The following is a 17,836-nucleotide window of genomic DNA, read 5'->3' as shown; positions in this document are numbered from 1 at the left end:
TGAGTTGTTACAAGTCGTTACAAATACATAAGTGGGCGACGCACCGAACCGAGGCGGCCATGTTGCATCGCCATTTTTTACGTTGAGTGGCAGCGTGACCGTAGGTAACCATAGAAACTCAGCGGAGCTGTCGGCTCGACCTGTTAAAACTGTCACCACTGTGTAGTGTGAGGAAGGACGGAGGCACTGATGTTGCATTCAGGTGCAGTGGGTCAGGTAAACAATACGACATCACCATGACAACATATTGTCACACCTGTATTGTTTTGCCTCGTGCTGGTGGACCACTTGTTTACATAGAGGCTTGTTTATCCTGTTACATGCAGCGTCTGTTGTCTGTCTGACGTCTGCCCCATTTCACGTGAATGCAACATCAAGAATACGTTCCGATATGCAACCGCACCGCTAGATGGGGGGAATTCCTACATATTAATGAATACAGTACTATGGGCTTGCATTACCATATTAATGCAAAGCTTTACCTCTGCCATTGAGGTTATGCCATAACCCATGTCTGTTTATTTGTTAACAGGATTACACAAAAAGTGCTGAACCAATTTTCACCAATTTAATGGTGGGAGGGGGCGTAAACTCAAAACTCAAAAATTCAGTTTGGGGTCAGAGTTTAAATCTTCTTCGGTTAGTTTGGCGTTGTTTGTCTGACATTGGCTTTGGCGCAGGCCTATAAGTTCACCGAGTGACACACTGCAGCACGTCTTCACAATGAGGTTCAATATTCAGTATTTGGAGAAGGGCGGGTGTAAAGCAGCAACACTACAGAGTTCAGTTTGGAAAGATTACTGTTCAAGATTACTGATCCTTGTGCTTAGGGGAAAAAAGACGAGGAAATGATGAATTCACTGTTCTGTGGTGAAAGCACTTAATACCACCAGAGGGAGGAACAAAAGGCAGATGAAGGATTCATTGCTCCAGTGCAGCATTGTGTGAGTGAAATTTATGCATTTGTTATAAATGTGTTTCTTTGTGACCAGACAACAACCATATGAATCAATTCCCTCACCCTTCTCAATATGCATGCACTGGGAGTGAGCTGAGGAAACAGCGAGACAGGTGGCCAGTACAACCCACAATGACACCTGAAAGACGTACAAACTAAGTCCTATGTACAAGTTTGAACCCTGAGCTTTATTGCCATGTGGCACTGGCAGACATTACTAAACAGTGACCCATTGGTCTGCTGTTGGGTGAACTCCTAACCCTGTACAATGTGCTGAAGTTTTTACGCACCAAACAGTTCAGACATATCAAGTAGATCAAATAACTGACCTGACTGTTGTGTCACTCTTCAAAACATAGGACTGAGTTGTTTTTTTCTTCTTCTTTTTTCTCTTTTTTTGCTTAGCTTGAATAGATCCAACAGCTGGTGACAGTAGGTGTGTTTCCATTACCCCTAGAAATGTACAAAACCTAAATATAAATTAAAAACTAGTAATGGAAATACCTACATTTCGAAAAAACTGTCAAATATCGCTAAAAAGTTTTTACGCTCTCATGAGATGGTTTTTCAGACTAATCAATATAACTGGCATCGCAAAAGTGTAATGGAAACACTTTTTTTGCATTTTTAAATGTCCCCTCTAGTCACATAAACCAACCCGGCTGTGTGGTGTGGACACAACCCCCGTATATGGTTGTCAGCACCTCATCAACGCTGCTGTCTCTTATCTGCGGCCGCTGCCAGCGCCACACGGGCTTTGCCTTTCAGCAATCAAGCGCTGTTTTCGTCTTTGTTAAAAACAATAACAGCAGCAGCTGTAGCAGCTGAGATCGCTGTGCCATCACCACGGAAATGCAAGACACTTACTTCCATCTTCCTCAAAGTGAAGTCTCACGGGGCGAGAATTATGGGATATCGCAAGACTAGATTACGGCTCATTCGCAAAACACATTTCAATGGAAACACCTCCAAAAGCACTTTTTCGAAGTTTCAGAAATATCGCTTTTATTTTGCGAAAATCTGTAATGGAAACGCAGCTACTGAGTGACCCACCAAACTGGCATTTATTATCAAACTTCTTCACCACTCAGACAAAGTTTATGGATAAACTAAATACATATTACAGACTTTGGAATACATTAAATACATATTTGATCTGTAAATAATTGAAGGAAGCACAAAGTAGCAGCATCTAGTCAGCTGCATGTTTCTCAAAGGTTACATTCAGTTCAGGTCGTCCTCTACCTCTACACCGACACTGTAGTAAATCCATCTTTCACAGTCATGTCATCATTAGCCAGAGGACACGGCCAGTGTTCTGCCGGGCAACTCTATGCATGTTCCCTCTTCAGTCTCAGACATGCATGGTTCTCAAAGTAACATTCAATCACCCGTGCACTACAAATTTGATTTAAGGCTGCAATTTCATTAGCCTCACATTTTCCACAGGACAACACAGAGCTCGGGCCCTCACTCTTCATCATCATCTTTGCCACTCGTGTTTCATTTGCCCTCTCTTCTCCTTTTTAGACTGTATACACAAACGTTATTTTTGGCACGAGATGTTAAACAGACAGATAGGAAGCCTCTTCAAACAAAAACAAAAAAGGGAGGAGGGGAGGGGATGTAGGGGTGGAGGATGTAAAGCGAAGACAAAGACGTGCACTGGGAGACATGACAGAAGGGATAAGTAAAAATGAGTACGCCTCAGGCAGTGGACTACTGATTACGTTCTTACTATTATGGCCTCACGTTTTCCATGGCAGTTCGCTGTGGAGTCGGTCATAAAACACCACAGTGAGCATATCACTCATGTGGCTAATGCTCACAACCTGCTTCCATCAGCTTGGATCAAAGGAACTGTGTCCAAATTAAATAAAATACTGATTCAAATCAGGGTTTAAGTGTATAATGCATCCAAAAAGGCAAAGTGGAAAATGAAGTCTAAATTACTTACGATGTCAACGTGCCCATATACTGTAATCAACAACATTTTTGTTTTGTTAATGAATATACAGTACAACACAGAAGAAACAAAGGAGCTACTCAAATCTGAACAAACTTGAACAAATTGTGTATGACAAACTAAATATCAAACAAATCATTTATAAGCAGTTTCTGCTTCTTTGGGGTTCCCTTTCATGTACATCTGTTGCATCTGCTCATCTGTAAGACATTTTCTTTCTAAGTAAATGAATAAAAATATCTGAATCTGAATCTGAATCTGAAAAAGATCAAGATGGTGGTTCTATAGTTTTCTTAACAAACCCAATAAAAAGACTGACCATAACAGTGTCTCAAATCTTCTGACTTACCTACCTCTCTTCCTATTCAGGAGGTTAAGTCAGTCAAAACAGATAATGATAATTATGGGAGATTTTCACAGTTCCTCAAACAGCTGGACAGTGCAATTTTTAACAGATGTTACTCAAGCATAATAGCTACAGTAATACACAGGTTCTGCAATGAGTGTTTATAGCAGCAGAACAGTGTGTGTGCGACTGACCCAAAATTAACAACAGTGCACATGTGTATAATAACAGTAATTAAGAAACATATCATCCGGTGTAATGGTGTAGCCTACTGATGTGTTCATAATAGTTTGCCGGCAACAACAGCAGCCCACCGCAAAAAGGAATGAGCTATCAGGCTTTGGTTACCCTGTTTGTATTTGTTAGGCAGCGGCACTGGCAATTATTTTTGGTTTGGGATCTGCTGACTAAAAGAACAGGTAAAAAACCAGCCTCTGATACCAAATTCAACTGGAGTACAAGTGATATTCTCCACCTATATGGAAGTGAGAGACATGTAGCTGTCAAGCAAGACTGCCCAACACCTGTTTTTTTTTATTGTCTTTCTTTTCACTCCCTTCAGTGATTGTCATTGCGCTCATGACCTTATCACTGCCACTGCCAAGAAGATAATGCTTGCCTTAGCTGATGTGCAACAGGAGAAGAGCGGAAGGAAACGACACGGGGAGAGGGCAGCAGGAGAATGCCTGACTAAGCAGTAGCTGTTCCCTCATTAGGGCCGCTGTTCCACAACAATGTTTAAAACATGAACCGCACGCTCATTTAGTGTCTAATTTGACTGGGGTGCGACAGGGTCGAACAAGGGGTGAGGGCAGCCAATGCACAAAGGTCTTGATCATTTAGATTGCATTAACTGACATTAACTAAGTGTGAGCTCTATGACTCCATCTCTTGAGGAGATAATAGTTCCGTTGCTGCCTGAGGTTTTGTGTCTTTTTCAAAATTTCTGCCTTTTTCCTATTATCTTGATCTTAATCTGCTGTTTTTTTACCTTTCTGTTGCATTTCAATTGCTATGTTCCACGCACTTTCTCTCTTTCACACACACACACACGCACACACTACTCCATTTGTTTTTTTTTATGAGTGCACTGTAGGCAGAGATGCCCATGGTTTGGATCAGGCTGAGGAAGCAGGAATTAATTCTAATCAGGCTTGAACGCGGAAGAGCTATTCCATTTTTCACCACTCCTGGAGTCAGTCAAACACGAGCACCCCCACCTCTACTACATATGCATGTGACGAACACACACACACACACACACACACACACACACACACACACACACACACACACACACACACACACACACACACACACACACACACACACACACACACACACAAATGCACATCCCCTCATCACACACTCCAGTCTGGGCAGACGTGGCATTGTGATATTGTTTGACAGCTAAACTGAATTTTGTTTATTAAACATCGTCTGCGTCTTTGACATTAATACCATGCAAATGAAGCCCCTGACACCCTCATTCACCTGTCTTTTCCATTTTGTGGAGAGGGTTTGAGCAGCCACGGGACACTGGTAATACTCTCGCTCAAAATGAAAACATGTTTGTCAAGATTAAAAGCATTGTGGTTTTAATGTCAAAAGCCTGGATGAGAATGTGGTGTACTCTGGCGATTATCTACTCCTGTGAAGTGCCTCTCCTCTGCTCCCCTTTCCTCCTTATTCCCCCCTTTATCATTTGCCTCATAACAGTGTGTCAGAACAGCCACAAAGCTCATCTGGGAGAAATGCAATTCGTCTACCTCTCCTTTCTTTATATGCCTGCGCCGTCTCCTTCATTTTCCATCTCATTGCTACCTACGGGTCATAGCTCTGACACAGTCCACATGGGGATGCTCCTCAAATGTCCATTTCACCATTCTTTCTCATCCACAGTGAATTCACCGATTCCACATCTATTTTCATCCAGCATCTGCTGTCTACTCTATTTCCATGGGGCAGAACTTTAGCATATTGCACTTTTTGGCACTTTCTACTTTCCCCTTGAGCGCAGGACAAAGTACCCCCCTATAACCCATACCTATGCATCAAGGAAATAGCTGTAATATAAGTGGTAATTCTGTAGAGTATGTGCACCTTTGGGCCATCTTTAGCTCAAAGCCTCAAACAGCATATCAGGATGTAACACCGCCTGGTTGTACTAAATGTTCGGTGCCTTACCTATGGGTGACAGCTCTGCCACGCTGCCGATATAGGGGCCCTCCAAGAACTTGGGCTCGCTGTCGTTTATGTCCTGGACCTTGATGACAAACTCCGACTCTGGTTCCAGAGGGTCGTTGGAGAGCCGGTCCCGAGCCTGAGCCCTGAGCGTGTAAAAAGCCTTCTCTTCACGGTCTAGTCTCTCTGTAGCATGAATGTCTCCTGTTAGCTCATCGATGATGAAGATGGTGCCGGCCCCCTCTCCAGAGATAGTGTACTTGATGTTGCCATCCCCGTCGTCCGAGTCTGTATGGATCTGCAAATTGAAACAAAATGAAAAAAGATTAAAAACTTTTAGGCCATGACAATATTTTTCCTTGGATATTATACTCAAAATACTGTGGGTCATATTATATTCAATGATGATATATTTAACACCAACACAACTCATTCTACTTAATGAGACACTGATGAGGTCATCACCTGAACCACATCTGGTTTTATAGGAAGATTATAAAAACCACTGCTGGATTAAACATTGACATTTTCCCACAAAAACTGATTTATAAACTCTTCCTGAGTTAAAATATTCTTGCTGTGTTGTTTAGGAATAAATATGAACATGCTTTATTTGCATTATTATTATTCAATGTCTGAAAAGACTTGATATTTTTGGTTATTTAGACTAGTTTAGTCATTTTCAGTCAATAAAAGCTCTAAATGATGATTTTTTTTGTGCAGAAAGTGCCAGTTTGACATCAGTACCTCCAGAGAATGTTGCATTATTTGTGGCCTAAACACTGCTACTGCTCATTTATGGTGTTAGTCAGTCCAAAAGGTGTTTATGATTACCACTTTAATCTTAGGAGTTTGGGATGGCTCGTGTGGTCCATTAATATGTCTTTATTGCAGAAACAGACCTGGGACTGAATCATCTGTCAAATAGCAAAGAATTATTGCTGTCACATGAAGTCACGACGAGGCGCTCGTAAAGTCATACTGAAAAATGCTGACAGCCGGAGAAAGTCTTCCTGATTGCTTCAACAGCCTGACAGGACAATGCGCGAATACAAATGTGAGATTTGTGTTTTGCTTTCATCGAAGTGTCTCATGTTTCAATTTTTTTACAGGAGCAAAAAAGTTTTATTGATGAGGGCTTTTGGACCTCCGGACAGTATCTTTTGAGTAGACAAGTATATATTCAGGGTTGTCATTCGGGCCAACAGAGTGAGTACATTTGAAAGCAGGCCAAGAAACACTGGGACTAAATGTACGGACCAAGACTGGTCTCAGTATCACCTGGCAAAGGGTAATAAACCAGGAGGCAGAGGAGAGCTGGAGGAAGATCACAACTCCTTTCACATCTGATGCCAAAAGCTATCACTGCACCAAGACAGAGGTTATGATCTTCTCGTTATATTCAACCACATGTCACAGGACCAGCACCCCAGGCATAGATCACCTGATGACACTACATTCACCAGTGTACATGGATCTTTCTGTGGAGATAAGTCACACATTTTCCATTTCCATTCAGTTTGTGAATATTGATGTGTATAGCTAATAGTTGTCAAAAATGACACTTGTTCCTATAAGCCATGTCTAAAGGAAATTAGTACCTTCGACCTATTACTTATCTTTTTCCCACCTAGCAGTAGCGGCTTAATGCCTCCTCAGAGCTCCCTGTAGACCAGCCATCCCCATTACTGGGTAAAAAAAGAAAAGAAAAAGGCACCACAGTTCCGAGTGATGATTTACACCTTTTCTGCACATTGTGTCCTTCACAGGATGTGACGCCCAAATTAGGAGATCAAAGTCATTTCAAAGATTGTTAAAGGTAGAGAGACATAGCAGTGTCGGTGCTGAAAAGTGAACTTAAAAGAGCCCTTATAAATCAGAGTTATATTCGCCCCCTAATGTGATTAGAAGACATTCCAGAGGCAGCAATAGGAGTAGCACTGGTCCCCATCCCAACCTCCCCTTTGGCTCTTTACTGAGTACTAGACCTGCTCTCTCTCTCTCTCTCTCTCTCTCTCTCTCTCTCTCTCTCTCTCTCTCTCTCTCTCTCTCTCTCTCTCTCTCTCTCTCTCTCTCTCTCTCTCTCTCTCTCTCTCTCACTCACCTTCTATCTGAAATTCTAATTCAGAGCTGTCTATGCAGTGTAACTGTGGTTCAATCTACTGAGCAGACCAGGGGAGAGGGGAAATCGCCCTGGCCTCCCTGGTTAATATTTTATTAAGGCTTAATTAAATACAGGCTCCTATCACCCTTGCGGGGGTTTTCATTAAGTATTTGTCGTAAAACTGTGGAATAATGCAAGCCTGTGCTGTGATATTGCTTCCCTCATCCATTTTCCCCTCCCTTTTTTTTATCTATATGCTTTTGCCTTTTCTCACCATTCTGAGTTATCCTGAAGACAAATACAGGAAGGTGTCAGAGAAAATATACTGCTGGATACTTTGGCGGTATCAATATTTCAGTTATAATAAAACAAGTTTCATCGGTCCAAACTGTGGGAGTTATCCAATAAAAGTGTGCATACTCAAGATCCACTGGATATGTTTCCCCGAGACACACACTCTCTCTTAACACACACTCTCTGTGTTTCTCAATCGGATTCCACAGACAAGAAATGTGTGTGAATATACTTTGTCGTTGTGTTAATTAAACTGCATAAAGCTGGCACCATGCTAACTCCTACCTGCTGTATATATGTGTGCAAACCAGTTTGTACAGTACATGCACGCACACACAGAGAGAGAGTGAGTTCATCATTCTGCTAGGATGATGCTATTTCCCCCCCCTCAGGCTGGATATACCCATCCGTCTGTCAGTCTATCCTCACTGGAGTGATTCAAGTTGGCAGCTTGAAAAACACATACTCTACGCTTAGCTAAGTTGTTCTCTGCAAAACTAAAGGTCAGAGCCAGGACGTCACTCGCTTGGCAAAAAATAACCAGAAGTGCAAACGTGCCCTTAACAAATCTACATGAGAGAGATGATGGGAGAAGACAAAAACTCTATTACCGGCACTCAGAGCTGCTCCATTGGTCAGATCTTTGATGCATTTCCATGAGCTCATCGTGTTTCAGATCAGGCAGCTGAGTCATCGCATCACTATGGTAATATGATGGTGGGAAAATATACTATGTTCAACATTTGGGCTGTGTTTGGGCTGAGGGAGTATAAAAATATATATAATTGTAATGTATAATGTATAATTGTATGGGGCACCGCTCTGAATTTTTATTTATTTTTTCTGTAAATTGTATACATATACTTATGTATTTCAATTTCTATTACATAATACATTTATGTATACACATTTAGTGCAATATTAGACACACATTTGCATGTGCAATTGTGTGCCATGGGCATGGTGCAATTTAAGTCGGGCATGGTGCAATCAGATTAAATTTAATCTTGCACTCGTCACTTTAGCACATAGCACTTTCATTAGCACTGTAGCACTTTATAACTGTTCTGTAATCTCTTGGTCCCCTTAATACTTTTTCGGCCAATTAATATATGTATGTTGTTCATGTCATTTATGTTGTGTAAGATGTCAATGTGTTATCATGATGCATTGTCTATTGTTGTAGTCCTGCCTCTCGGGCTTTTATCTTCATTGTTTTTATGGTTAACATCAACCAATGGGACTGGGGATGGAAATTAGCCACTTGGCTACAATCCCACATATTTACACAAGTGTTCATTAATATATACTGTTCCCATTTTAAAAAATATAATAAAATCTGAAATCTGATGAAGAGTATAAACACCACCAACGTTAAATCAACAACACACAACCCCAGCAGCCTGAAAAAGTCTGTAGTTTGCTCATTGACGGGTAACAGCAGCTTCGTTTCAGATGGAGTTCAATCACAAACCACAGATTCCAGTAGTGGCCCATTTTCACAGCAGAGATAAACAGGGGCCCACTCTAACAGCATAAGTCACTTCCATCAGTGAGGACACAGCGAGCAGAAAGAAGAGTGTTTGGCACATACTGAGCACATGGGTCAATGGCAGCAGAGAGGTGGATTATACTGAGTTTGCAGTTGAATTGAATTCTGCATGGCCATTATTGTGCTTTATCCAAATGTGAAAAATGGACCACCATTGGAATCCAGGCTGAATTCAAGCTGACCACTACTGATCCCTGTCCGCAAAGAAAAAACTTTTTATATCCACCTTCCAAGGCTGCAAGTAGGGATGGCTCACTCAGTATGCAGTATGAGGATTGGAGCATTAATTGTGTTGGAGTATATTCACATATAGTGTATAATTCAATGGCACAATGACACATTTCCTTACAAATAAGCAAAGGTGTCTGCGGTCAGGTTAGGACAGCGCAGTACGGATTCTCTGCATTGTATGGAAAAAATGAAACACAATGTGTCCTCTAAGTTGAATATATTCTACTCTTGCATTGACATTGTTCATTATATTTATTCAAATTCTAGACCACTTTAGGTTTGACATTAACCAACACCGCCCTCCCCAGGGGGATGTGGGAGGGTTGCTGGGGAGGCATGACGAGATAGACGGATAGTAAAATACTCTGTGAGGTAGAAGAGACAGATGTACACTGCTGTTATAAAAACAGTGGTGAGTTAATTACTGTTGTTTTGCTCATTGATTTGGACCACTTGGAAACAGAGTGAGCTGCAGCAGCTTGTGTAAACATACAGTCCATGGAGGCATTTAAGGAGTTTTGGTAACACTTTACAATAAGGGTCCCTTAAGTTAGTTAGTGCATTATTAAGCATTATACTAATGCATACTGTACATAATGATAACTAATTACATTATTCAACTTTTATTATTACTTAATAGTTAATTAACTAACTTTGAGTAGTAAACATTAATTAACTGCTTACTATAGGCTACATTAATTATTGTGTTTCATAATCCTAAGTAATACATAATGATCGTAAATATATCTGTAAAGAGTTAATTAATACTTAATAATGTACTAACTAACGTTAATTAAGGGACCCTTATTGTAAAGTGTTACCGGAGTTTTAAAAATCTTAAAGATTTTGTACCATTTTACATATATGCTAAAATAAGCAGCCTGAGATTTTAACCCATGCAATAACTTTGGGTTGGAACAATAATGTTGGTACAGATAGTTCACACAATACTCATGTGTATGTCATAGTAGGTATTGGGTTAGGGGTATTGGCTACAGCAATCACTCCACATTCACCTTAACTATGTGGATTTGCCTCATGGTCATTATAGACGGAATGATTAGAGCAGCTAATAATCCTTTCAAAGTATATGTCATGGGAATATAGCAGTATAGCATAGTGGTCTAAGGCTAGTTAGAAAATACATTATACCTACACTTTGAACTTACTGAGAAAAAGTGTATTTGTCACAGTAGCTTAGCAGTTATTATGATTCAGTGTCTGGCTTAGCTTAAACAAGTAAGTAGTAGTTAGAAAAGCCCTGGGGTTTACAGTGGAGGTGGACTCAGGGGAGCGTGAGGTTGTTGATGCCCTGTCGGGTTCACCCATGGGTCATAACAAAGTGTCTGACTGTCACTGCGGGCCAACCTGCTGAGGGCCATGACATATGAGTCATGTGCGGAGACGGAAAGCCTCCCTCTTATTTGGTAGTCAGCTCTTTTCAGTTCGTACATTACAAGTGTAAGTAACTAAAGCACAAACTTCTTCTAAATAAATGTGACAGACGCGGTTTGAAATAATTGGCAGTTAGGAATACCGACTTTTGGAAATTTCAAACATCTGAAGAAAGCCATAAGCTGCAAATGTTTCTAATGACAAGGAGAACAGAACAGAATAGAATAGCGAAACATTTCTGGAGCAGGAGTTTTACATTGGCGGTGGAGATAGCAGAACGTGGGCTGCACTGAATCCTTGGTTTATTGAGGGTTTCAAAGCAGGAGCAAATTGACTGTCTTATATTTAAGTCTGTGTAATCAGGAGTAGGACTGCCACATTTCACCGCAGCTTGTCAAGCTCTCTGATCTTAACAGCTTCAAAGTGTTAACAAGGTGACTGTATCAGCGACAGCCTAGGTGGAGACAGCTGAGGGGAAGGAAGGCTACAGACAGACCATGGGAAACAGAGACGAGAGGGAAGACAGAGGGTTGAAGTACATATAGATAGGACAGTGACACAGAAAACATAGAAATAATAATTTGTAAAAACTAATTTCCAATGCAGAGAAAACAAAAGGCTCCTCATAAAACAGTAAAAGTGTCTCCCTCAGACACCACGTCCAACAGTTCCACAGTTTGTGTGTGTGTTTTTTTTCTTCATCCCTCAGATCTTAAGCTGTTTTGTTCCTCTTTGACGACAGCCTTGTGATGTTGTTACAATTGGACCTAGATCTGACTAATTATAGCTTGGATCATTACAACGAGGAGAATTGCTTAAACAAGCATGGTACATGCATTTTCTCTGTTGTCTGATCGACTGGACAAACTCCCTTTCCCCTCATTCATAAACACACACATATTGCCATCCGATATTACTCAGGTTAATGTTATGAAACTTATGAAAACACTGCACTAGCTAATTATAGGAAAACACTGAACAGATTCAACCTTGTAACAGTTTTCTCCTGTTCCAACCCTGTTTTCCATTTCTTTTAACATCTGTTTTTCACAACAACAAGAGAAAATGAAACTCTACGTTCAACAGCTGACCAAACCTGCTGCAGCCAAAACCAGAAAAACGCCATAAATCAAACTGATATTCTCCAGGAGAACGTAGACGTTTTGGTGAACAGAAAAAGATGAGGCCATCTGTTTTATTTGGCTTCAAGATGAATGCAGAGAGTTAAAAAGGGACAAAGAAACATCTTGGACTTGGACTGTGCCGACACTTTTTTCACTGTTTATGCTGAGGACACAGTGAGGAGAAGCCATGCCAGATACATCCATAACAATCAGAGAGCTGGATGGAAACACAAACTCTGGTAAAACTGTACACAAAACCTTTAACTATGCTCTTTTTCTTTGGGGGGAAATAAAAGCACGCGCACCTGTTATACACAGAGTCCAACTCTCTCTCACATACACACCGACACACAATGGATTTCTTTCTGACAGCTCTTGTCGTAACGGAGGAGAGAGCAACATGACTGAGGAGAGGAAGAATGTGTCATTTTTTACCTCCTTTAACAACAGCCATTTAGGATTATCTGGGCTCAACCTCATCTCTGTCTCGTACAAAAAATCCTGCTTCCTTGTCATCCCAGTTCCCTTCCTTTCATTACAACACTTTTTTTTTTTTGAAAAGCATTTGGCAAGAAAAAAATATAGTTGTTGGATCATTTAAGTCCACAAGGATTCATTATCTAAATGTACCGACCAAAGCTGCCAGTTTAATGTCATGTGAGTGACCATTTTATTGGTAAATCTGATTTCATTAGCAGAGTAGTGGCAGCCATAGTGTGAGACAGGAGCGAGCTTGGCAAGTTTGCTGAGTTGGGGTAAAGTAATATGAAAAGAAAAAAAAAAAAAGCTTGTTGCAATTATCCAGTACAGAGGCACACTGCTTGGCTTTAATCCGCTGCTGCTCAAATTAAAGTGTTGATACCAAAAATCCAGCAGAGTCTATCCGTGTGTGAGAGAGAGAGAGTTACACACACACAGAGAAACAGAGGGACACTCACATCTACACACAACATTAATAGCACTGATAGCACTGGCCTGTGCCCCAGTCACATGAAGTGCAATAACTTAGATAATTTTATTAATAAAATCATCTCTCTTCTCCCTCCTGCTGTGCCACTCCCTTGAGCTCCCTTCAACTCTTTTATATCAGTTCACTGGCTTCTCTGGCCCCCCGTCCTGTAATGAATCACAAGTGAGTGCATGAAGCCTCCTCATTCCAAGTCTCCCTTCACACTGTTCCCTCCTCCTTCCTTCCTTATCTTGCGTATCACTCTGTTTCCCTCCGTCTCCCCTGCAGACAGACCGCTGGCTTTGTCGCTAGCAGGATTGCGGCACAGTCCCAAACGGCAGCTAAATAACAGCCGAGGGATAATTATTGTGCAACGACAACCTGCCCTGCTGTGGAGAACATCTTCATTTATTTGTAAGAAGAGAGCAATCGATATTATGTAGATGCTATATTAGCTGGTCAATTGCCGTGTCTAAAGGATTAGGAACAAGGCGATCGCATGATTGATGTGTGTGACTCTGCGATGAGTCTCATGCTGTCTGAATTAATATTCCGCCTTTTCATATCACGTCCTGTGTACGGCAATCGAATCGTACATGCCGTCCACTCTCATCAGCTCAACGGGGTTTATTTGAGAAACAGCTGATGAATGTGAAGAGAAGAGGAAGAAGAGAAGGGGGAGAGAGAGAGAAGAAGGAGAAAATATCCCCAAATCTGCTCATGGCACAGAGATGATTCACTAACAGATTTGATTCGACATATACTCATTGTTTATCATTACAGTGGGAAAATAGCGCTTGCTAAGCACATCTTCAGTGTCAGGACATTGTCCTCAGAGAAGGACACAGCTGAGGCTGTAATCACTGATCCATTCTTTGTCACCACATTATCTAAAGGAACTAAAGAGGCAGAGGAGGTAAACAAAGAACTAGTAGTCACTGTGTTTGTTGTGTTTCCTCTGGATCTAAAGAACACTGAAAATTGGACAAATTGGGTCTAATAATGGATTACAAAATAGTGGTAACATCCGAGGCACAGATTTTGAACACAACAACAACACAGACTTGATTAAATTACCAGACACAAAGAAGACACGTGTAAAAGGAGTGTGAAAACTCAATCAAAGCGTCTGACTCCAAGTTGAGAGAAATGTGCAGAGGAGGAGGAAGTGTGCAAGAAACTTTCTGCTCTGATAGTTCCTGGGTGATCGGAGGGTACGACCGTGTGAGCGTGAAGCTTTTTGGAGTCAAGGAACATTAGCAGAGGGACTGACGTAGTTTTCTCTGTGGTTCCTCTGGTCAAGAGGCATAGAAGGCTCTTAGAAGGTTCCAAAAATGGTTCAATGTAATTTATTGCTGATACAAAGGTTCCTTTAGCTCATATGCTATAAGTCATGTGTAGCTCAAGGGGTAAATTAGTGAAATTATGTGTAGGTGTGATAATCAGAACTCATGATTCAGGCCTCTGCCAATGTTGACTACATACAGTATGTAGGGAAGATGATGCATATTACTGTATGTACTGATATATGGGAGATTAGTGCTTCTCGTTTCTGTTCATTTGTCTCAAGATAAAGCTAATAGAAAAGAAACTGAAATGTATACAGTATGTGGACGTGGACAAGTTTTAGTCACAAACTTTCATCTTAAAGTCAAAACTTGCTGTAGCTGCTTCACAACAAGCTGTTCCATCAGATTTTCATTCGCAGCATGAAGTACCCATTTAGTGAAAAGCCAGTGGACCTCTGCTGTTCTCAGAGATTGTACAGTACAGAGAAACAGAGCAGTTCAGAGAACAATGAGGCTCCTATGGTTAGATAAAAACAAGGACAGGAAAGTGGAAGTGGAACAAAAGTCGGAACCACAGTGACTCCCATGTTGCCCAGAGCTACAAAGCTGCTGACAGTTGAGGGTAGCCTCGCTTTTTCAAAAGACAGCTTCTATTCACTTGCATGAGGTCACGTTTGTGCCAAGTCTGCCAGAGAAATGCAGGCAGCACACTATTAGTGAAAAAAAAGTGAAATTTAGGGTTTTAAATTTTTAATGCTCAATGTCTTTGCAGTAGGAAAGTGCTTCCCTGCTTGTTTACTGATGATAGAGGATCTTTCAGAGCTAGCTCTTTGCTGAAAACCACTTGGGCCTGATTTTCTTTTTTTTCTTGCTCTTAAAGCCATCATGTAACGGTCCTAACCTAATGGGCTCTGTTATTTCATGCAGGTGAAAAAACTGGCAGAGGTACAGAAGAAAGTAAAATGCAAGTATTGCGGAATACAAGGAAGTTTTGTTACCAGCTGTGAAAGCATGACTGGGATTGTTTTCACCTTGTGAGTCAGTGTGTGTCCATGTCGTGATGATTAGGTGTGATCCTGGAGATTCCTGCTGTAGCAGGAACTACCACAGGTCGTGTTGATGTTTGTATGTGTGTGGACAGATTTGGTGACCACGGTAGCGTGCGAGGTGAGGGGAGTGGAGTGGAGAAGCTGCAATTGTGTTGGCAACATGTTGTGCCAGTTGGCATCTGTTTTCAATTCAGTGTTAATGCACTGAGCACCTTTTGTGGGTGTTTCTGTAAGAGGTGCATGATTAGACCATTCAAACTTAACAATCAGGTTTAATGCAGAGAAGCTGAGCTCTCACTTTTCACAAATTGACTCGAATCAAAGCTCTGATCGCAGCCTTTCTTCTTGATAAATAAAATCCCTCTCTGTTATGTATACTAGAATATTGTTGTTATTTTATGGAGAGCTGTCAGTTTATAGAAATGAACAGACCAGCTTCCAACATTCTCATGCACTTCTTTACACAATAACATGACTAACTCGGTGTAACCTTTTGAATCACTTCAGTATATAAAAATACAAGCAGCAGGCAATCATAATGGAAACCTATTACAATGTCGTACAAGGTGCGGCAACGGCAGCCTAACTGGAGGGATTTTTACTGTTATCTAAAATGACTTTATACTTGTCTCACTACGTGTAAAAAGTATTCCAACAACAATCTGTCTAACTCCTCCAACGGTAAACTCATCTATAAACACATGCCTGCCCTTGGAAGCTTTGTATCATTTGGATCTACTGTATATTTGCAAACTGTGACTTTACTTTGCTCAAGGACAAGCCATTCAGAAATTTTTGCTGATATGTGGAGCTATTGTAACTGAGAAAAAATCTTAGTTCTGCATTCATCCTGATGACAAAAGTATGCAGATCTCTCTCTTTGTCAAACAAAATCTCTTTGAATATTCCCTATAAAGAAATGTAGGCAGTAGTCTTGGCTTTGTCGTGACTGAATCCTCCCTACGTCCTGAAGTAGTCAGCTTTTTCTTTGGTTTCAAAACCAGCTGAGAGAATCAACAGTTTTTCATTAATTTATTCTGAAGATACTTCAGTCTTACCTTCCCGACATACAGCGGCTCTGTGCCTGTGTACTCCTCCACCACAAAGAATTGGTTCCACACCCATCCTCTCTTAACTCTTTCAAGTGACGAGGGTCCTTGGTCCTCTGTATTCCCTCTTGAGCTTGAACCACTAGTCCTTGAGGCCTCACACCAGTGGAGACTGCAGCAGCTAAGAAGTCCCAATGCTGCCAGCAGTGTACAAGCTCCTGTTGTCCAATGAGGAGCCATTTTGTTTTAAAACAGAGGAAAATAAAAAAAAAAGGAAAAGATATCCCACCTGGGTCTACATGTAATATAAAAGATACATGCAGACAGGAAGAGTCTTTCTGTTGTGGATTTATATCAAATAAAACTCCACGAGGGCAAACTTAAAAAGGTCTTTGTGTGAGAAGTTGAAAGTCAATCCATGGGATCGCAAATCGATCTGAAGTTATTTGCTGAAAACTAAGCAGGTCATAGAGCATATTGGATTTCTACCACCTGCAGAGTACCTGTTTGTATTGTAACATGACCAGTCATTCTGATTCACTTAGCAAATCTGTCCCGCCTTGTGAAGTTTCTGGTATTCTTTTTCAAAATATGTCTCATACAAGTGTTTCTCAAGCTAAATATTTGCCAGAAACGATGACAGATCTTTCTAGACTGACTCACTGGTCAGTAGGGTAACTGGAGAGAAACAGATACTGTGCCATTGAGGAGCGAGCCTCTGATGAGTGAAGGTGTCCATCCACTCTTGCCTTTGTTGTTTTGCTTCCAGTACTTTCAGTTTCATATCTGTCCATGTCCATTCAAAGGGTTGGTGTGGGTTTCAGGTGATGATACCAAGTTGTACAAAAGTTACAATGTGGAACTGTTTTTGCAAAGAAAACCCTTCTTTAGTCCAGGTCCTTGGAAAGTCATGATTAGTGTTGCTTCCTGAAGCAGAATCCTTGGACTGATAAAAGGCCAGCAGATTTTACTGTTGGTGAATTTGTTTGATCTGCAATGGCTTTTCCAACCAGAACAATCCAGTGGTTTGGAAAGTTCATCCTTCAAAGGCCCCACGGTATTTCTTTGGCCATCGCGACAACTTCATCAGTGATTCAAAGGACAAACCTGGAAGACAGAAAGAAAATTTACTGTTATTATAATTGCAGTTTGGGCTTTATCTGGAAATGTTCTCAACTTGATACTTTTAAAGGTCATCTGAGCATCAAAGTCACTCTGGCGTTAGGATTTTTTAAACATACATATTTTGGGGGAATTTTGAAGTACGCAAAGTTAAGTTTTTATTCCCTATACCATATATTCTGCAAACAGAAAAGAAAATATTCTGACACCAACTTTTTGTTCAT

At 41.0% G+C, this 17,836-nt stretch overlaps 1 protein-coding gene across 1 annotated transcript in view; it reads right to left on the bottom strand.

Annotated features, from left to right (window-relative positions):
- The window catches only part of cdh22 (cadherin 22), an 83,066-nt gene extending 65,481 nt beyond the window's left edge, over positions 1 to 17,585 (bottom strand). The window contains exons 1-2 of the mRNA XM_083971727.1: positions 16,500 to 17,585; positions 5,458 to 5,752 (exon numbers count right to left, since the gene is read on the bottom strand). Of these exons, the coding sequence (XP_083827853.1) occupies positions 5,458 to 5,752; positions 16,500 to 16,730 (526 nt within the window). The 5' untranslated portion in view covers positions 16,731 to 17,585. The remainder of the gene's footprint in view (positions 1 to 5,457; positions 5,753 to 16,499) is intronic.
- Between the last annotated feature and the right edge of the window lie 251 nt (positions 17,586 to 17,836).

This window comes from Trachurus trachurus, assembly GCF_905171665.1.
Source record: "Trachurus trachurus genome assembly, chromosome: 5".
NCBI lineage: Eukaryota > Metazoa > Chordata > Actinopteri > Carangiformes > Carangidae > Trachurus > Trachurus trachurus.
The sequence above is the reverse complement of the archived record's forward strand: the minus strand, read 5'-3'. Positions and strand labels throughout refer to the sequence as shown.